At 37.5% G+C, this 21,478-nt stretch overlaps 1 protein-coding gene across 1 annotated transcript in view; it reads left to right on the plus strand.

Moving 5' to 3' along the window:
- The window catches only part of CTNNA2 (catenin alpha 2), a 976,906-nt gene that overhangs the window by 942,161 nt on the left and 13,267 nt on the right, over positions 1-21,478 (plus strand). The window contains exon 18 of the mRNA XM_087823861.1: positions 9,871-10,014. Coding sequence (XP_087679987.1) covers positions 9,871-10,014 — 144 coding nt within the window. The remainder of the gene's footprint in view (positions 1-9,870; positions 10,015-21,478) is intronic.

Below are 21,478 nucleotides of genomic sequence, written 5' to 3' on the forward strand. Positions count from 1 at the left end.
GGAAACTATTTGCAATCCTGAAGTGTGGCTCTACCACCTATAGTTCTTTTCCCAGTCAACCAGGATGCTGCCTTTGGAAGTGTGGCATTACATTACCAGGACCATAACCTTATCAACATAGGGAATGTCTTACGAAAATTACACTGGTCACGAAGCTAATTTTCCCCCAAGCCATTTCTTAAAAATTCATCAATTTGACCATCTGATAAAAACATGTGGAAAATCCTTCTTGAATCCAAAGGTTTCAGTACCTATATTGCTTGGCTTGCAGAAAACATAGCTGGGAAAAGAGCTGATCTGGCTTGCATGGAGATGCCATCTGGAAAGCCTGGTCCATGCAATCCCACCTAGAGCCCAATAAATTGGCTATGTTGTGCTTCTTTCCAAAGCATTGTCACCTCTCTGCATTTCCAAAATGATCCTGCTTCAACATTCTTCAATAACCAAGTGTAATCTGTCTTACGATGTATCCTTCCTGCCAAGTTGGTAACTACCAAGATTCTCTCTGCCAAGAAGTAATCAAAACATTGCATCTCCCTTGCTTCCTTTCTTATCTTCAGCCTCGATGGTATAGTTTCCCATACCATTCAGCTTTCATGTCCATCTGTATATAGCACCTGTGGAACTGAGTGCTTTTTTGTTTAGCTTGCCTTGTGTGCTTTCATTTGTCACTTTCCAAATCTTATTTACATGGATGCGCAAAGCATCTTTGTGGATCTCAGACTCCACAGCTTCATCTGGACAGTATTTCCCTGGCACAGTTGCTCCCCATCATCCTCTCAGTACCCATTGTTCATCACCGCCTCCAGAGCTTCATTTCCATTGTCTCTTCCTCATTGAGATGTAGTCCAAACCATCATTGGCTTTTATCACTTGCACTATTGGCATTTGCAGAGGTGTTTGAGACTGAGAACACCATCAAGAAGCCTGTTTCCTTCTTTGAGTCTTACTGGCAAAGAACATAAATCCTTGCATGGGAGAAGGCTTCTTTTAGAGGAATGGTATGCAACTTTATAATAATTCTGAGTCAAATGCATTATAAAGGTTTGCTGTATATTGCTCGGCTATGGGCCCGCTCTTGGCCTCCTCATGATTTTTTTCAAGCTTGGTTGCTATTTGGTGCCATACCTGCATCCCTAGTCTGCTGTCTTCGCCACTTCTGCCTCCACCTTCTATTCTTCATCCCCTCCTTCACTGGTGGCTAATGGAGAAACAATGTCAATATGTTTATTTTGCAAAATAGCCACAAATGACTGCCTTCAAAGTTTTGAAAGCGTCAAGATTGTGAGACCCCATACACACAAGCTATCAGTGATTTTGCCAAGAAAGTGTGCCCATGCTTTGGGCTCCATTTATTTTGTTGTCTGGCATGACACAGTTGCTATATTTTTAAGGAGAAGCAACTATAGTATAACACACAATCAAAAAAAATAGAAATACTTAATTTTTTTGTGCTTTTTCCTGTGTTTCTGTACATGGGATCAAAGCTGTGGCTCCTCTGAAATTTATTTGTTAGAAGTCAAACTTTCTCATAAAACAGAAGAGATTTGGATAGAGTATTTCCATTTTGCCAAGAAAAATGAGCTGAATTTCAAAACTCAGAGCCATTTTTTACAGTCTTGTGCTGGCATGATGAACATATGTTAAAAAAATGTACATGTGCACAATTTTATAGCATGTCAGCATGTGATGTTTTCTGTGATTGTATGTGGAAGCACTGGGAAAGGCCTCTTCTGTTGTATCTTTTGTGTGAGAGGTGGCTCTAGGAAACTCAATAGGTCGTGGGGGACAATGGAGCTAATGCTCTTCATGAGTCATGATGGGGAACTAAAGAAATAAAGCAATTTAGGATGTATGCCGACATATGCTCGCTCACACAACTGCTGTCTAAGAAGCACCATTAGTTTTCTGGCTGGCAACCAATTTTTCTATGCTCATTGGCTTAAACCTTTCTCAACAGCCAAATGGTGCCATTCTTATTAAATCTCAAAGTGGAAGGTGCATTTGGGAGCCAATTCGGCACAACTGGGTTGCTAAGGGGGTCATGGAAAAGAGGGAAAAGTCATTTAAAAATGAGTAGAGTGATATAAATGTTAAAGTGAAATTAAAGGACATTAAAGTCCAGAAGATGAAACAGTCTCTTAGTTTATAAACTGTCTTTGTTTGCCTAGTTTGGTGGTTGCTTCTTAAATCTCTTAAGACAGTTTATATGCATTTGGGGAAGAGAAATGTTGAAAGGAGAGGGAAGGAGGGGAAGGCAGGAGGGAAGAGTCATGAAAGAGGGAAGAAGAGAAAACAAAGAGAAACTTAACCATAGCATAGCATGAATTTGTAATAGCTATTAAGTATGACAGCATAATATTCATCATGGGAGAAAAGTTGAGCCAAAATTTTTCAAGTTCCAATGCCGTGATATGGAAAGTATACCTGTATATTTGATTGTCATGTTTTTAATTAGTTTTTGTTCACTAGGTTTCAGAGGATTTAATGGGTTCTTTTAAGTTTAAAAACAGATTTACACAGAGTTCTGGGGAAATAAAACCCATTCTAAAACCTTCGATTATCTTTAGCTACCTAAAGATTTATACTTTGTTCATTATTTCGAACAAGAATAGAAACACTGATGTAGGGTTTTAGAATACAGAATGCTGAACATCAAGCATCCTGATAAAACCAAAAAATTCCACTTTTTTTAAGTCCAAATACAACATGAGCCCCATTATGACCATGAAGCCAGAACACAAGAGCAATAACCCTGGTCCTGGCAGGAATTTGATGTTCAGGTCAGAGATGGAGGGACATTGATGTGACTTAGAGCTGTCTCCGCAAGAAAATGCTAGAAATTTAATAAAAATGTTTTGCATATGCATGTCTTTTTCCCCCCAAACAAAATGTTTTTGATTTTTTAGAGAGAGAGGAAGGGGGAAGAAGAGAGAGAGAAACCTTGATGTGAGAGAAACATCAATTGGTTGCTCCTGTATGCACCCCAACTGGGGACTGAACCCACAGCCTGGGTGTGTGTCCTCACCAGGAATTGAACTGGTAACATTTTGGTGCACAGGATGATGCTCAGCCAACTGACCCACACTGGCCAGAGCTACATGCCTTTTTTTTTTCTTTCCCCCCATACTAACAAAATATAACACAGTTTGGAGGTGAGGAATGTTAGTTCCCTAAGACCTCAAGCTGATTGAGTGGGCCCTAACCTATTCCTGAGGCATTGAGTAACTTGCCCTAATGTGCACTTTTGTTCTTTGCCTTTTAAATCTCTCCTTTCCAAATCTAAATCCATTTCAATTGAGTTACGGAGAGAAGTTTGACAAGGTGAGCAAGTATAATTTGTGACATTGGTAGGATTTGAATTGGTAAAGAGAAAATTGGAGAGTAGGGGGTCAATTACAGTTATTCTTACTACCTGTGTTTCACATCACTTAAAAAAATTAGACTGTTAAACTCAACATGAATATTTATGATGATAAATGAAAAACATTCAGAAAAATACTGAAACCGATAATATTCCAATCAGTCTTACCGAACATTGGTGTGCAATCAAAGATGCCTGTGTGGATCTGCACACACACACCCCCCCCAGATACCCTTGATTTGACATTTACTCCCTTACCCCCTGAATAAGCAATTATCAGGAACCAGACAAACGGATGACAACTATGACACGTCTCATCCAATACAATTTAGGAAAAAGAAAATGTGGGGTTTATTTGTATACTTTCTTATATATTATATATCTTTTTGTAAAAAATGTGCTTTGTTCAGATGAGAATTGCATTTTGCTTGAAAAGTTCTGTTTTTCCTCTATAAAATGTGTATTTTAAAGGGGGATGAAACAGTCATTTGAAATAAGCATTGTACCTAGTTATCTAGACCCGTACTTTAAGCAACTCTTTTGAGTCTTTGTTTTACATCTTCTGGTTCTGTCTACTGTCGATTTTTGATCATCTCTACTGATCAAAGTATAGTAGTAATGGAAAAAAATCTAAATTTCTAGCTATTTCAGCCTGGGTTCGGAATGCATTTTTGTGCTTCATTTGAACAGAAGGCTATGTGTTTAGGAGATTTACAACAGTTCAGTTAGAAAGAATTGTATCCAGATCTTTCAGAGGGTAGGCCATTAAGTATTTGGGTTAAAGGACTTTTCCTGATCTAGGGAGAGTAGGCGAGTCCAGATCTAAAGAGAGTAAGATAAAAACAAAGTTCATCTGAAATCAATAAAGATATATTTAAAAAAAAAAAAAAGTTCAGATTACAAATGTGATTAGAGAGATAGTGGAGATACTCTATAACCATAAGAAAATCAAATAGTTCTTTATGGTTTGAGTGACACAGATTTTGCTAGTAAGATGGGTTGTTGCATAATTCCTTCTGTCTCCCAAAAATGTACCCCCTGTTCTGTTAGGATAGTAAAACTATAACCATTTAAATTCTGATTCCTGCATGGAGTCTTCCTTAATTACATTCATATCAGTGTACATGTCTTTGATTTTTGCACAATCCAAATTACACAAACCTTCAGAGAAAATAACCCTTAATTGTTTTTTTGGTGCAAATTCATTCTCCCGGTGTTCTAAAAATGACATTTAACAAACACAAGGCATTATTTTTGGAAAGAAATGGGAAATAGCAAATTTTATAAGAAAAGTAAAAATCACCTGTGTAAGTGTCTCCCTGAATAGCCTTGAGCAAGGGGGGATGGTATATTGCTCTAAGATGTGGCTTTTCAATTACATACTCTATGATAGTGACCCTACACTTACCAATATGATCCATTCTTTTCATTGAAAAAAAGTCAGTTATTCACTGATGGAATCAAACCAGTTGGTTATCTTACTGAATTGTTTTATGAAGAGAAAAAGACTTTATATTCTAATGCTCTCATTCCAAAAATAAGAAAACAGACTCTGTTTTGGCAGAACTGGGACTTGAACCAAGCATATAACTTTTTCCATGGACTGGAGAGAGAAATGAATTACCTTAACTTGGATCTACTCAGTGGATTGGCTGGATTGCATCTCCTGAACTTATGGGCTGAGGACTTTTTTAGTTTGAGGGCATTATTACTTGTAAGAGTAGAAAGATCTGGTGGCTTTAGGAAGACATTTTTTGCGTTGGATATTTCTGCCTCTGAAATGTCAGTGCCATTATATGTCATTCAATCAATGAACTTTCATTCCCTTGGGTTTTAGAAGTTTTTTAAAGCTTTGAAAAGCCTCTAATTAGAAGAAGGCAGGCAAGGAATTCGCACCTTAATCTATTCTCAATTAATGCCTCAGATTTCAGTTAATATTCTGAGAGTTATTTGGCAGCCAATGAAAATATTTTGTGAAAACTTGAAAATTAGACACATGGGAGATGTATTACATAGATGAAGGGCAGTGATTGCATATAGTTTAATATCTGTGAAATACAGGCAACCCTATTTAAGAAGTACTGCTTTATAACATTTTCCCATGAGACAGTATTCTAATTTTGAGGTACTGTCTGCATATGATAATTGTTGGATCTTATTTGAAGATGTTTATTAATGTTTTAAATAATAAATATCTCTAGTAGTGTCTTAAGAGCTTCCTACTCCCATTTTTTAACTAGTTTTGAATATGTGAGAGCAAATCCAGTATACCTGTTCCCTTCCATTGAAGCAATTATGAGAATCTAAAGTGTTGAGTGAATGCCATTATTTAGAAACAGTATTTGTAATTCAGTTCTTGCTTTCTGGTTTTCCTATGTTCCTTTGGATTTGTCAGCTCTAGAAAAGAAATACATTATTTTGAATTGGTTACGTAAGTCCATTGTGATTTCTTTTTTGGTCCTATTTGGATATGCCTCAAGAATTCCTGGACCAAAGGCATTTGAAGGAAAGAAGATAATATGTGAACAAGTTGATATAAAAATGAGGAAGAAAGAAGACAAACTTTAAAGCCCTATACCAAATATTATCTGGGGACTTCATTATTGATTTTGCACAATTTTTCATTACCTCAGATAATGAAACCTAAAAGAAAGAGACCCCCATAGCAAAGCAGAAACAGAATTTTTTGTTCTGTACTGGATTCTATAAAATGTTGACCATATTTTTCTACAGAAAGATTGGCGTTTCCATATGTTGTTCCTATTTTCTAATGACAGACTAAAAATTAGAACTTCAAAGAGTTGTATTTATTTCTTTTTTATATGAGGATGTTTTCAGATTCATTGAATTCAACATTTCTATTGCATCCCAACTACTTAAAAGGCATAGTGCTAAATATCGGTTGGGCACGGGCATTCAAAGTCCTTTATCTCTAATAGCAAGTAGTTTTCCTGAAAAGTATTTTTCTGTCCATTGTGTTTTTATTGGATTGTGTAGTCTATTGTTGGTTTTATTTATTTTTTTTTATCTTACTGTTCAGTATTCTCAGCCAGAAGAGCACGGTGTCTGTTGATGGCTATCTCTGTGTTCACTGTGTTTCTTGATTAGTATATTCTATAGATAAAACTGTGTTTAACTTACTATCATCTACATTCTGCCCCTACTGATTATTTTGTCAAAACTTTCTTCAGCTTAATTTAAATGATTTATGAAATATGGCTTTGATCACAGCCCTTAGAAAAGAAATATGTGCCATGTTATGGCCCATGTATCTTACAAATAGGATTGACTTCTGGATGGGCACTGTGGAATATTCTCAGTTCAGATTTCTTTTACTGCTTAAGAACACATTGTCTTACTCAATTTTGAACAGTCATTTTTCTTCTGGCTAATAAATGCATTTCAAATATTTTATACAAATCCTATTTTCTTGAAGGCAAGCTTTCTTCATTTAACTTTAATCTTTCCTTTCATTATTAATACTCTATCTTATTTGATTGCTTTTCTCTGAAGACCTTGATCTGTGCAGATGCCTTTGCTAATAATGAACTTGACTTCCTGGAACTCTGGCTAGATGTTCTGTCAAATCTGCACAACGTGTCTCTTGACCCCTTTCATCCATTTCCTTTTGCAAATCCGTTTTGCAGCTGAGAGAGAATTCTATCCTGGAGAAGTTCCAGTCAGCAGCATCTTCTAAGAACCATGTACTCTGTTCAGCCTAAGGGTCTGAATGTGAGACAGCATCATAAAACACACTCAAGACATCATCTTTTTTATCTAAGAACTCCTGATTCAAATCTGTTGCTATCAAAATCAGATTCTCTCTTGCAATTTCTCTTCAATAACATTTTGGTCAAATCACATGCCAACTGCCTGGTTATATCTTCCATGGTGAATTACTTCGTAAATGCATCTGCAGGTCATTCTTTCAGAGTGTATAAATTACTCCACCTGATTTTTCTCAATCCTTTGCACTCAGAAGTTAAAAACTTTTTTCCCAACAAACAAAAATTTGAAACCAACCCTACATCTCTGTGGTTAGAGTTAAATTATAATCATGACTTCAGGAATGGATTCTCTTGACTGAAATCTTGTAATTCATATCTTATCTTGAAGGGCTAAGTGATCCATTGATGTAATGCCATAAAAAGTATACATCAAATCCATAATTGCAGTAAGACTCGGTTTTCATAAAAAATTTCAAGAAACTAGATCCTAAGAATAGTTTGGAATGATCTGATCCTGGCATTGCATTGTGTGTCAAGGAAAGCTTTATTTTCACTAATATAACTAAAGACATCACATTCAATCCTACTAAGAAGTCAGCACAGTTCACCACTCTGCATCCTTTTGATGCAGCCTAGTTTTGCATTGGGTTCCTGAAGTCACGCTCCATTTCCAAATAAACAACAGATAATAAGAAATAACTATAGATTATAATCTAATTCCAGTTTGTTTTAATATTTAAAAAGCGTTTAACTCCATTTTTAATTCTAATATTTTAACATAGGGGGGAGTGTACCTTTGTTAGATAGTAAAAATTTTAAGGTGTTTGTTGTAAGAATGGACAAGGGCATCATTATTCTTGAAATAATGAGCTTTAAATTTTGTATAAAAGGTATTAAGATACAAATAAGTTTCTAATAATTTTGAAATTGAGAAATAATGATAAATGAATTCTATACAAGGCAAAATCAAGAAATGGCTAGTTTTTAAAACCAAATGGGTTGTTAGAAAGCATAAAAATGCAAGGATAAGCCAACTAGTCAATATTGCAATATGTAAAAAATGGAAGACAATAAGACATTATAGGGCCATTAATTGGGAAATCTCCTGCAACAAAAACTGTCAAATATAGAATTTGAATTTAGATTTTGAATTATTGAAAATGGAAATAAGGAATACATAAACAGGGTATTATTGCTTCCTCTAATAAGTACAGAAAAAGTCAAATATAGGGAGATTTTTGTTCTTATATGCCAGATATTTTTTCTTTTCCATTGTCTTTAATTCTCTTAGGATATTCTTTAAGTGTCTTTAACATTCATTTTGAAGTAAAAGATGAGAGTAATGTTGCCAAATCTGTCATTAGTTTGAATTTAGAAACTTCAAAATACCCCCTAATCTGTCAATTTTGCTTAATTTTAAATTTTGATTGCCTAATACATTTATGTATTTAGTGAGTTAAGTGACAGAACTAGAAATAGAACTGTATTGCCTTAAAACATAAGGAAATAATTCCAAATTGGGAATTTTGTTTATCTGCATACAGAAACAGCCATTTAGGCTTTGCCCACTTATTACGCCATGAATTACACCTATTATTTGGAATCTTTACTTTTACTAAAATATTTTCTATGGAAAGAGAGATCTGGCTTTCATACGGATGATTTCTGGACCTACCTGCTCTTCAATATCGCACCTTCCTTTCGTTTTATCATTACCAAATTGGCAACTTTGAATAGTTCGCATTTTAAACTTCTAAATCTTCATATGAAAAATGCAATGTAGTTCTCTCTACATTATTCTTCCATCTTAACTGATTTGCAAAAAAAAAAAAAATGGACTCAGAGGTTAAACAAAGCTGTAACTAGATGACTATAGCAGAACTGCATGTGACAAAAATGTTTGGTCACTTAGCATCACTGAGTCACTTCAACTTGACCTCTGAGAGCAGAAGTGCAAGAGACCTTATGACTGTAGAAATCTTGCTGTTTGATTTTCTCCAGTTTTGAAAAATCAAAATTTTTCATATGCCTCTTTCTCCCGATCCCCTTTAGATGTATGTTATATTCAGCATACATGGAAATATTTAGTCAAGACTGTCAGTAATATTTTATGTCAAAGGTGACACTTTAAGAGGTAGAATTCTATAGAACTAGGCATTGGTTATTGGCTTATCTTTTAAATTGTGCTTGTCACACAATCCACCCTTGGGTGCAATGAAGGAAGAGCAAAAAGAGTTGCAGTTCTAGCAATAATGAATGCCTTAGTTCCCCAGTGACTCCAACGGAAGAGGTAAGTATCTCTTTAGTGTCACTACTGGCTGGAGGTGCTGAGGCCTGAGGGCTTGACGAAGGTCACACAGCAGGGCAATGGAACCTCTAAGAAAGACATCTGAGACTCCCCACTACCGTTCCAGGCTTTAAGAGCTTCAGCCCTTGCTTCCTGTCTTGGTGATCTTCAGTGCTTTAAATAGGGGATTCACCCCTTCGAAACCACTCCAGCTGTCCCCTCAGTGCCTGACAAGGCAGGGTGCTGCTTCATCCTACTCCTCCCGGGTGTCCGTTTACCTGGTCAAGGGAACCAATGAGGAATCCTAATGGCTGGGCCGCTTAGTGTCGCAGAGGCCACCATCTCTTTCAGCACCTAATTCCTTCATATGCCTCTTTCTCCCGATTCCCTGCTCCCTCTTCCACCCCCCAATCCCTTCCCAATAGGGTACGTTTTATTGTTTCTCTTGCTCTCTCTCTCACGCTCTCTTTTCTGTATCTCTCGGAAATCAGACAGGAGTTCAGAGCACTTTCACTACCTTTTATGAGGTAGATTGTGATGTCATAGATGGGGGCAGGGCTAGTCAACTTTCTACCCACCTCCCAACCTGTGCTGAGGGAGCTCCGATCGGGAGTGGAAGCAGTGATTCCTCCATGGTGAGTAACTTTGCCTTATCTAATCTAATCTGTCTCATTGTAAACATTACTTTTGAAGCAGGAAGGGGGGAGGGGGTTCAAGGAGGTGCAGAAGTGACCGCTTAAGCCCCTCTTTGCTTCCTATTGACCAACTTTGGACAATAGGTGAAGAATTCTCCAGCACAGATACACGCTTGAAGTGTGATCCCAACTTGAGAAATGAAAATGGTATTTTCATTCCTCTATTTCTCAGCCTTTCATCCCATTGGGACTGAAAGTCATTGTATATGAGTTCATTCTGTAGTCCTCCAGTGAGCTGTTTAAAGGAAGGGTAGTTCTTCATTTGAAAGATTTCTGGATCACAGACTATCCGTTATTGATGTTTGCCCAGAGAATCAGTCTCCTCTCCTAAAACTGTGGGGTAAAACTGTGAAAGAAGCTGATACAGAAGAGTTGCCAACAATTTGGGTTTTGATATAAATAAGTGAAAATGTTTCTAATGCAAAGACTAAAATATTTATTTTTTAAAAAGTCACTATTCTAGCAAGATTAAGGGTGCAGGCATTTCAAGGTGTCACAACCAAATTTGCTACTTTTTGTTGCATGTAATAATATTGATGCTATTTTGTAGGATTTCTTGGTAGTTAAGAGCTGTGAAAAGCTGTTGTCCTTTGTCTCATTGGAGTATCTCTTACTGATTATTTCTCTTATATGCCTTAGTATTTAGAAAGCAAAGAGTGAGCATTTTCCTCCACCTTCCTTGTTCGCTCCTGGGTACCTGTCAAGATGTCAGCTTCTATATAAAAGGGCAGAGGAGGTTCATAGAGGTGGTTCGATCTGTAAGGGCTGTTCACCATCAGGGTGGGTGCTTTTGAAAGGATTTGCACATCAATGTTAGGCCCTGTTACTTTTTATGAGGTAGGATAAAGCATCCTCATGTGGATCATGAGTACTATGAAATGTGTTGAGTTAAGAAGGTTGTTTTTTTTTAAGTATACAAACATCCTGAGTTAATTGGCAAAGTATGGATATTTGTGTTGAATTGGGGGCAATTTAAAGGAGTCTTTTCTCATCAATAGCTTTTCTATTACATGTAGATCTTCTCGCCCCTCCCCAACTCCCCAACTCATGCACTTTAACACCTCAAGCATTAGTCCAAAAATAGACTAGGTACTGCCCTTTTTGTCACCTGAGGTGGAGGAGTTTGGGGATTTCTGAAGTAATTTTCCCCACCTAAGCTTTCTAACTTGACATGACTGTAATGGTGGTGATTTCAGGTACAATAAGGAAAAATAGAGCCATGACTGGCCAATAGGAAGATTTGGGTGATAACCACCTGCAGTCAGCTTAGTACTGCAGTGTGGGTAAAGTCATATGTATTGGGTGATCCTTCTCAAATCTCTGGCCTACCTTCTATTAAACACCAGTATAAGCCAACTTTCAGTGCCAGAAAAATCTGATGTCTAATCATAGCTCAAGTTTTTAATGTCTTTTATCAACCCTCATACAGCTGCCAGGTAAGAAATGCTTATATTTTACAAATCGTTGGAATACAATCATCTTTAAACTTCGTGAGTTAAGAACAGTTGTGTTGTATGCTTGTGCAAATTTAGAGTCTCTCATGGAATGCGTTGTGTATGTACTTGTTTATCCTCATGTGCATGTGTCATTTATAGTGGTGTTCAGTGTTTTTTTAAGTTCATTTTATATGTATTAAAGTTATAATTGTGCTCTAAGTGAAACAGTGAAGTATAACAGAAGTTGCATTAATTTGGGATCTGAACACTGGTCCTATTTCTGTCTTTGACTAATTAGATTAACAAGGGAAATCACTTAGGTCTTTTAGGCCTCTGTTTCGTCATCTGGAAAATGATGATAGATGATCTAATGGATATATCCTAAAGCATTCCTGCTTTAAAAATCTATGATTTTATCATATATTTTTGAAGAATGGTTTATGTGGGGGGGGGGGATTGAATAGTTGATGAGACATGTGTTTTTTTTTAGGTCCCAGAATTATTTAAACCGAAAGAAAACTATGTTTTTAAAGTATACCCTATATCTGATGTATTATTTGGTTAATAATATAAGTGGGTCATATTCTTTTAAATGTACAATATCAAGCCCATGATAGTTACCTATGTATTGATTTAGAAAACTGATTTAACTCTATAATTTTCTGTTATTCAGATTTTTGAGATTCTAACATTGAAAATTACTTAGGCAACATTGCAAGAATTCTCTTGTGGTGTTGGGGTACTAAGCTATGGGGGATAGAAGCATGTATAGCCTAGCTCCTACTCTTGAGTGTATAACCTTTTTGAGAGTCCCAGGTATATGTCAAGTGTCAAAGAACCAAGAAATACCCTTGTGGCCCGGGGTGCGCTGGATTGCATGGGGAAGGCTTTTTGCGAAGCTGAGGCCCTCAGCTAACTTTGAACAAAGTGGTTTAGATTTGTGTTGTCATACAAAGGATGGTAGGGAAGCGTCTCAGGTCAGTGAGAGGAGAGAATTGTAAATGTTGCAAAGGATATCTTGTGTTTAGATGTGCCACGTATCCAAACAAAGCCGTTCCTTATAGCCCAGCCCCATACTTTTCCCAAGCCCCTTCCACCTTAATTGTGTGCTGACTTTACAATATGTGATACATGTTTAGAAGAGTCGGGGACGCTACAAGGGAGTGAACTGCAATGATTATTTATTAAGATATAATCAAGTGGCTGTTTTCTTAGTTACGCCAAAGTTCATATGGTCACTCATGGCCACAAATGTGTAAGAGAAATGGATTAAATGGAGGAATTAGAGACAGAAGAAAACTCGAGCTGAGACTTTTTGGTTTTCTGATGAAGGTGGAAAGGGATTATCATACAGGTTTAGAAATGTCGATGGTCATGGAAAATGCCTGTTAGCTAAGGAGAATCCATGTAACCAGGATGGTTTTCCAAAGCAAAAGGAGGTTTCTGTGCACTGGGCAGGAATCATGTCAGATTCTGCTCTCAAACAGCCAGTGTTGAGGAAGTTTAAACACTAAGTAAAACTGCACATGATTATGCAAGTCTTTCCCTGTATGGAAAGAAGTTATTGATTTGGGCGTGATTTGCCCACACTGACAAAGGAGAATGCTTACATTTGAAAGCCTCTCTGTTGCTATAGATGATTTTCAGTGTATACTTTGCATCATATGGGGGGGCACTGCTTTTTGTATTTCTTGTGATCCAAGTTCCTTCTAAGTTATTACTTTGGCCTTTCTAATAGACTGGAATTCCATGAAGAAAACTGCTTTACCCCCTATCCCAGATGATAAGGGCTTGATTTACATCATCCAGTGAAATGTTTCTTAGTTTCCTATCATGACCTAAAAACTCATTTTTAGAATATATTATCTCAGAAAATCACTTTTAAAAGCTAAACTTGTCAAGATGGGAATGATGAAGTACCATGGTCAACATGATTTACAAAGAAAGGAAGACTCTCCCCAAAAAGTCCAAATAGGACTTATGTAGAATTTTGTGGAATAATAAAGATTAGAAAAGAAAGTTAGAAATTTTAGAATTATGTTTGTCTCAAGAGAACAATGACAAGGATGGCAACTGTCCCCTCCTTCCCTTAAATGTCTCAAAGAGGTAGTTTTAGAAATAGAAGATCAGTTAGATTTACAATTCAACAAACATTGAGTCAATAACATGTGGTAGTCACTCTATGGATGGACAGTGCATCAATATGGAAAAGAGACAGGATCAGTAACTAATAGATTATAATAATCACTCGAACTGAAATATATACAAAATGATGGGGCATTCCATAGGGTGAAGAGGAAGCTTTATAAAGGGGGGATATATTTTTAAGCCTTCATATATAAGTGGATAGGTGTTCGCAGGTATAGGAGGGAAGCATTAGTCCAGAAGAGAAACAGAATGCTCCCAGTATTGCCGGAGCCCACCGGCAGAGTCGAACGGTCCTGAGGATGGAGAAAAGGCAGACACAAAAAAAGATGGGATCGGGAGGGCTGCAGCTTGTGCCTGCTGCCTGCTGCCAGCCTCTAGTTTATTTTCCCAGCTCAATATATACAGGCACTGTTGATTTTGCTGAATAGCACCCCTCCCCACATTCCTACAAGGCCATTTGAATGCTCTTTCAGAGTAAACACTCTGCCACCTGCATGAGCTCAGACCTTGGTAACTATCTTTATCTCGGCTTCTAATGGGAACTTTTGGGGAGGATTGAGTCCTTGGCTGCAGAGCCTCAGGCTACGTGGACCATGCCCAGACATGTAGCGGGCTCTCAATATCAAGAGTCATTGTGGGGAGGGTCGAGTCCCTGACTCCAGACCCTCAGGTGGCGTGGGCCATGTCCAGACACGGCACCGGCTCCCAACACAGTATTGAGCTATAGATGTATTCTGAGCTGACTGGACCTGCAGATGTCAGAGATGAGTAGGAAGATGGAGAAAAAAGATGAAATTAGAATGCCGCGGCGGGGGGGGGGGGGGGGAATATCAAATAAATGGTCAGAGGATCAGCTCCATGCTAAGCCGAGCAAGGGGTGGAAGGAGTCTGTTAGCATGCAGAGGCCTGGGCCATGAGGCAGACCTCCAGAATCCAGCATTCTAGGGAGTAGGCTCTTGGAATCTGTAATTAAGTGCCCCATCTGACCCTCAACCCATACCTAGTGATTCATTTTCACACCCAAGTTTTGGAACCTCTACAAGGCAACAAAACTGACTCATTATATTTCTATGTTCTTGGAAGGATGTTCAATAAAAAAAAGTATTAAAATGTTAAAATTAAAGACTTGGGGAAAATAGGATTTAAAGTGTAATATGAGGATGTTCTTGAGAAAACTGGTTTGAATTTTGGTTAAGCATAAAAAAAAGAACTTTCAAGGATGATGGTTATTAAGAATTGCTAAGTGATGCTATTAAATCTCCTTGAAGGAAAGGCATGAAACTACATACTTCTAAGGGACCATCTTGCATATTTCATTGTCCTGCTCTAACACAAGGAGTTAGTGAAGTTCGGAGCTAAGTTGTTTCTCGGCTCTCAAGTTGTGCCAAGATCTGGGGTGGGGGAAACAGTCTAGGACAGTATTTGTTTCTGAAGGCTATGGTTTGGTAGAGCCATTTGGCTGCTTTTTCATTTTAATTAGGTGAAGTTCATTGAAAAAAGAAATGTATGTGATAACATTCCTATCATGATTGGAAAAAATCAGGCTGTTGTCTAGGACCTGACCTATAAGGTCTATGTTGAAAAGTATATTAATTACAAACTATATGTTTGAATCTATAATCATTTAGAAGTGCTTTTTTCTCAGTTTTTCATGCTAACAGTTGTTACCCTATGCCTGTCAGTCTGCGTAGAAAGTTACACAGTTCAGAGAGGGAATAGAAAGGTATTTTACATTTGCCTAAGATGCGAGAATAAGCCCTGCTCTGGAAGAAGGTGGGTCTCATATTATAGCAATGAGGCCGTTCTGGATTTAACCTCCTACTCAAGAAATTATAGGGAACCTTGCTTTTCTCCATATTTATCTGTTTGGGCAGAGATGGTGATACTGTCAGATTCTAGAAGCAGTTGACAAGTAGGATGCCAGTGCCTGCCATTAACTGAGCTACTGAAATTTGGCGTTTTGGCATGATGACCTAAAGATCTTTCTTTAGTTTTCTTACCAATGATGTGTAGCTCTGTCATTGCCTTTATCACACTGACCCAGGCAAATGTAACCTTAGGTGATTAAGAATATGTGCCAGGCTAAAGTGTTTACCTCAAGGTCTAGCATTTTACCTGAATAAAAGCCAAGCAGAGAACAGTAACAGCCACGTGGTTTACATGTCAGAGATCTGCAAAGCACGTTAGAGGATACCCTACTCTCTCAAGGTAGATGTTAAATTCCTGAGCCAAGTGTTGCTGTTAGATGTGAATTTGGAAACCAGCTGTGTGTTTTACAATCTAGGTGATATTGGGCAATGTTATTAACCTCTGTGCTCTCACTTCTGACTTATAAATTGGAATAGTAATGCCACTTGAACCATAGTAAATAACAATTATTAACATACTAGGTAAGATACATACTAGGTAAGGAGGCTTAATATGTTCCAGGCACTGTGCTAGGCATTTTAACTGCATTGTACGGTGTTTTTAGTCATTCTATGGAGGAGACACTGTCATCTCCATTAAAAATATTATAAAGATGAGGTTTAGGGAATTTAACTCCCTAGAGGCTGCACAGTGGTTGGTACATGGTAAGGCTTCCAGAGTCTGTCTGATATTTGACCCCAGCATGATGAGTCCTGTCTGTCATTCTTGGTATGACACTGAAATGTAATGACATTTAATTTAATGTCTCCCAATTAGTCTGTAAGCTCCATAAAGATAGGAAATGTAGCTGAATGTTCATTTCCTCTGGTTCTTTGCACAATGAGCACATAATGTGTGCTTCATACATTAGCTTCTTTGTCATTCTAATGTTATCACACTGAAAAAATCCCAATAAATGATGCTGAAGTCTATCATTCGTTTGTTCCTACATGAAAGCACCTGACTTTATTTTAAATATTTCAAAGTGTATTAAGATTGAGGGCCAAAGATCAAGTAATATTTTTTGTAGCTAACTAATTTCTTTGTAATTTACTTTAAGATTATGGTATGAAAATATACATAATTTCTTGCAAAAGAACTGAATTAATCAAATTAGGAATTTTAAAAAGGAATTTGAAAGTAAGGGCCATGGTGACATGGTTGATTTCAGTTGCCCTCCTGCATAAAGGTTGTGGTATATTAAAATGCTAATTATATGTAGATGTGAATTTTTTTAAATTAAGTATCCTAAATTATTAACGACCAATAATAGTATTAGTAATTTTATAAAGCCTTGCACATGGTTTAATTAGGTTTAATTACAATTGCATCTGATAAGTCATCCAAATAGAGCTGTTTCTCTCTCACATAGGTCTATATTGTAGTTCAGGCCCAGTAGAGGAAGCCCAGAGTCTAGCATCAAGGACTCAGACCCCTTCTGGATTTATGGTCTGCTCTAGTTAATATGGGGCTTCTATTCTCAAGTTCACTTTTTAGTCCAAGATGACTGCTACTTCTCCACCTTACCATTTTTCATACAGGAAAAAGAAAAGAGGTGACAGGACAAAACAGTGCTGCTTAGCTGTGTTAGCCCCCTTTAAGGAGATTTCCCAACTTCAACACTTTCCTACATCATATGAGGAATCTGAAAAAAAGCCTGGGGAGATTTAGGCATGGGTTCGCAGTTCTTGCCCATGTATAACCTCCATGGAATGGAACATTAATTGAATTCTGAATCCCAATAGTTACTGTGTGACCTTGGGCAAGTTTCTGGACCCAAGTCCCATTTTTCATCTGTAAAGTAAATATGTTAGTATGTTCCACAGACTTAGCAGCATAGTACCCAGAATGTAGAAATACTAACTAAATGGATAGCTAATGTTCTTCCATAATCTTCTTTCCCAATAAAAGATAGTCTTTGGGGTGATGTAGGTACCCACTTGTTTTCTTTTATGTCAACTCCAGTTGAGCCATTGGACATACAGAGGTAAACAACAGCTAAGTCCCTGGCCTTATAGAGATTACATTCTTTTGTCATGGGGAGTCCTAGAAAAGTTGCTTATGGATAGGTGCTTATTGAAAATACAGAAGGGAATGAACTTAACAGAGAAGCGAAGTAATGGTCCTCATATTTTAATGTGTTGAAGACTCACATGGGTAGCAGATTAAGATGGAGATTCCTGGGCTCTGCCTCCACAGTGCTGAAACTCATGCCAGAGATCAGGGGGAAAAAATGTTCCTGATTCATCTGCCTCATGGATCACACTTTGAAAAATACCGGTCTAGCAAATGGATGGAGGAAAGCCCTACGAACTATGGTGAGAGTTTTCTAGAGTTTGACATCAGATTCAGCTCTTTCCTAGGAAACCTCTCGACTTGTTCCATTAGATTATTTTAGCCCACCCTAGTCTGGATAATTCCTAGTTTTGAGGGTTTGTTGTGGTTGTCCATTGTAGGGCATTTAGCAACATCTCTGTTGTCTCCCTTCCCCAGTAGTAATAATCAAATATCCTCAGACATTGCCAAGTGTTTTCCGGGGTGGGGAGACAAAATTGCCCTAGATGAGAACCATAGGTCTGGTTGGAATCTTGACCTTTTACTTAGAACATACAGACCATCTGAAGTGGAGGCACTTACCCCTTCCCTCTGTAAGGGTGAAGATGCAGATACAATGATTCCAGTGTTGGGCCAAATACTCAGAGCCTGGCATCAGGGTGTGGTCAAGAACTTTCCTAGAGCAAGACTCCTCAGAAACCATCACAATTATCCTCTATCATCTTTATGTCCCTTTTAAAGGTCTTGACCTTCCATTCTTAGCTATCCCAAATCTTCCTTTCTTAAAGACAGGCAATTCATGGCTTTGGCAAGAATGTTATTTAAACCTTAAAATAAGGTAAAATGACTTCAGTTTCTTGCTTTTTACAAACACAAGGGTATTGAGGTTAAAACAGTTTAATTGTTTTTATAGCATTTTTTCTAAAAAACAAATCCTTTTCACAGATCGTTGCATATCACCTTAGCTATTCTGATTACAAATAAAGTAAGAAAAAGAGCAGTAATAGATTATATTTTAAAAGAAATGCAGCAGGCTGGTCTCCTTGAGATGCAGGTATTTTTAAGATATTTAGCTCTGCAGTGCTGAAATGAATGTGCGTGAGCCCCTGAAATCAAGCAAGTTCTAGTTAGAAATAGAATGTTTCACACCTAAGTATTAATTTTTTAAAGAGAAAGTTGGAGAGCTGTAACAGGTGGAGAGTCCAAATGGAACAGAAATTACTTTCAAAGAGGTAGCTGTATTACCTCAGCATATTTTAGTGTATCTGGTAAAGAAATAATGAGGTGGCCTTTACATCTTATTATAAACATAGAGATGATTTAACTTTGTCAAAGAGTCCCTGTGAATCTAGCCTAAGATCAGTATAATCCCTTGAGAAAACTTTCATTTTAATATCAAGCATGATTTTTAGAAAGGGCAAGATAAGGTCCCAGACTCTCTCCGACCCTTTAATGTTTATCTTTCTACACTGGTTAAAAGTTGTGATTTCCTTGGAAGTTCTTTTTTTCCCCAAAGAAAATTTTCAGTTCCATAGATTTGAGGCTTTTTCAGAGGGATCACTACTATTTTTCTATGATTTTAGGTAATACTGTTATGCATTTTCAGTTTTTTGAGGAGATTCTGACTTTTAATCTGTGGCTTTGAAAGTTCCTTGTATAGCTCAGCCTTTTTTGCAAAAGAACCAGACAATATGTTGTCCAGCTATAGAGGCTCTTTGTTGGACCAAAGAAATACTATTTCCAGTTTTAGATCGAACGGAACGGTCTGGTGCTTTTGCTGCATTTCCCCTAAAAGTACAGTCACACTGGGAGAAACAGACTGTGAGGTTCCAAACCAGGCCAAGCCCAGCAGGCATCCCTATGGAGAAGTAGCCTGGCTTCTCAGGGGAACCACCTTAAATGCCCTTAATTTCTTATTTTATTCCAAAGCCTTCAACAGCTGAGTATATAGCTAAATACCCTGTACCTGGGAACAGAACTCATGCATTTAAATCCCTGATAATTGTCTTATTAGCTAGCAAGTTACTTCTCTTTAAGCCTCACTTCCTTCACCTATTGAATAGTGAAGATAAAGTGATGGATTTATTTTTTTTTGGTGAGGATTATGTGATATAACATATAGGAAAGATACAATTGCTTGGAATGCTCAATATATACTGAATCTAGAAAACATCAACTTTTATCAGTTGGCTGGTCTTACAGATCAATTGAAGAGGCAGTCTAAACTGAGAATTCATCACCTAACTACACAGTGGGGATGTGTACACCCAAACCCATATGCTTATGTGGAGAACATGCCAGTAAAGGGCTAGGAAATACTCGTTTATAAGCAGCCAGAAGTCTCGAAGACAAGACTTTTACAAAGTTTTTGAAGAGAGAGCAACAAATAAGCAACTAATCATTTGATTCTAGCAGGAAATGCAACGAGAATCGGTCTGAAATCAAGAACGATTCCATGAATGAGCTGGTACTTTATATTGCAAGAATGATTTACCTTCATTTTTGGTTGACTTTCTACATCTCTTTGGGCTGTACTCCACAGCCAGTTTTTAGGTCTCTAATAGGAAGGTTCCTGTGCTCTATTTCTTTTGAGAATCACATTTCTTGACCATTCTCTGAAAATGGGAGAGATGAGATTGTAGCTAGACCACCCCACCCATACTTCATCCTTAGTCATGCCTGCTGTCAGGTGGAGGGAGAAAGCTTGCCCCCGGTTGCAAGCACCTTCTTGTTTGCTAGGGCATGCAGTACCCTCATTCTGCCCTGTCACCTACTGGAATACCCTTCCCTGTGCAGAATTTTTGGGGCCTGAGTTCCCCAGATGACCCAATAAATTATAATGAAGATTCTAAAAGGACTTCCAAAGGTACCATAAGTTATGCAATCATATTTTATAGTGACATATTTAATATTTAAAAGGTGTTTTAGATTTGCCTTCTCCCTTGGATTTCAAAACAATTGGTGAAATATATTGGTATTAATAACCCCATTTTACAGGTAAAGAAGTAAAAGCTCAGAGGGGTTACTAGAGTGTTTCTAACTTTCACAGTCCAACTGGCATAGCCAAGATTAGAGCCCGTTTCTCTAATGGGTAATCTTGTGCAATGTAAGGATGTTGCTGAACTCTGTCTTCCATAGACTAGGAATTGAACTGGAAATAGCTATTACCATTATCTATGTATCCTGACACATACTAATATATATGTATATAAACTGGGTTTTTAAAAACTAAACCAACCTTACATTATATTATAGTGCCCACCGTATGGCAGACTAAAAGGCAATGTTGTAGAAATTTAGAATTGATCTTTCTCATGTGGGATTAAATAGGAAGTAGTATATATGGTGGCTAGAGAAATAATTAGATGTTATTTAATCAAGTTTCCTTTATACATGGAGATGACATTTTTCAGTTGCTGGCAAGAAAATGAGTAAGTAGAAGGTAATGTCCCTGGTTCTTGCCTAGTTCGTATCTCATATGAATCATTGCAAGATTGGAAATTGGTGTTATATTTTTCCCTTTGTGTCATAAAGAAATCCACCTTCTTACAAGTGCTGGTTACATGACTCAATTGTGTGAACAGGTAATACCCACCATGAGTCATGCTTAGCTCCAAATAAATGGCACCAATAGCCAGAGATAGAGTTCAGAGCAGGCAAACCCCACAGTAAAATCTTGCTCAGGGAAGGTGTCACAGTGGACTGATGGTAGTATGAACTTTGTGAACCCAAGTTTAGAAAAATATTAACTTTACTGTGTTTTAGTTTTCTCACATGCAAAAAGGGAATGATAGTATGCACCTATATCTTTTGAAGATTGGAGATCATTTATTAAGACACCAGCACTGTACCTAGCA

Source organism: Miniopterus natalensis, chromosome 13 (assembly GCF_054644295.1).
Source record: "Miniopterus natalensis isolate mMinNat1 chromosome 13, mMinNat1.hap1, whole genome shotgun sequence".
In the NCBI taxonomy this organism is placed as follows: domain Eukaryota; kingdom Metazoa; phylum Chordata; class Mammalia; order Chiroptera; family Miniopteridae; genus Miniopterus; species Miniopterus natalensis.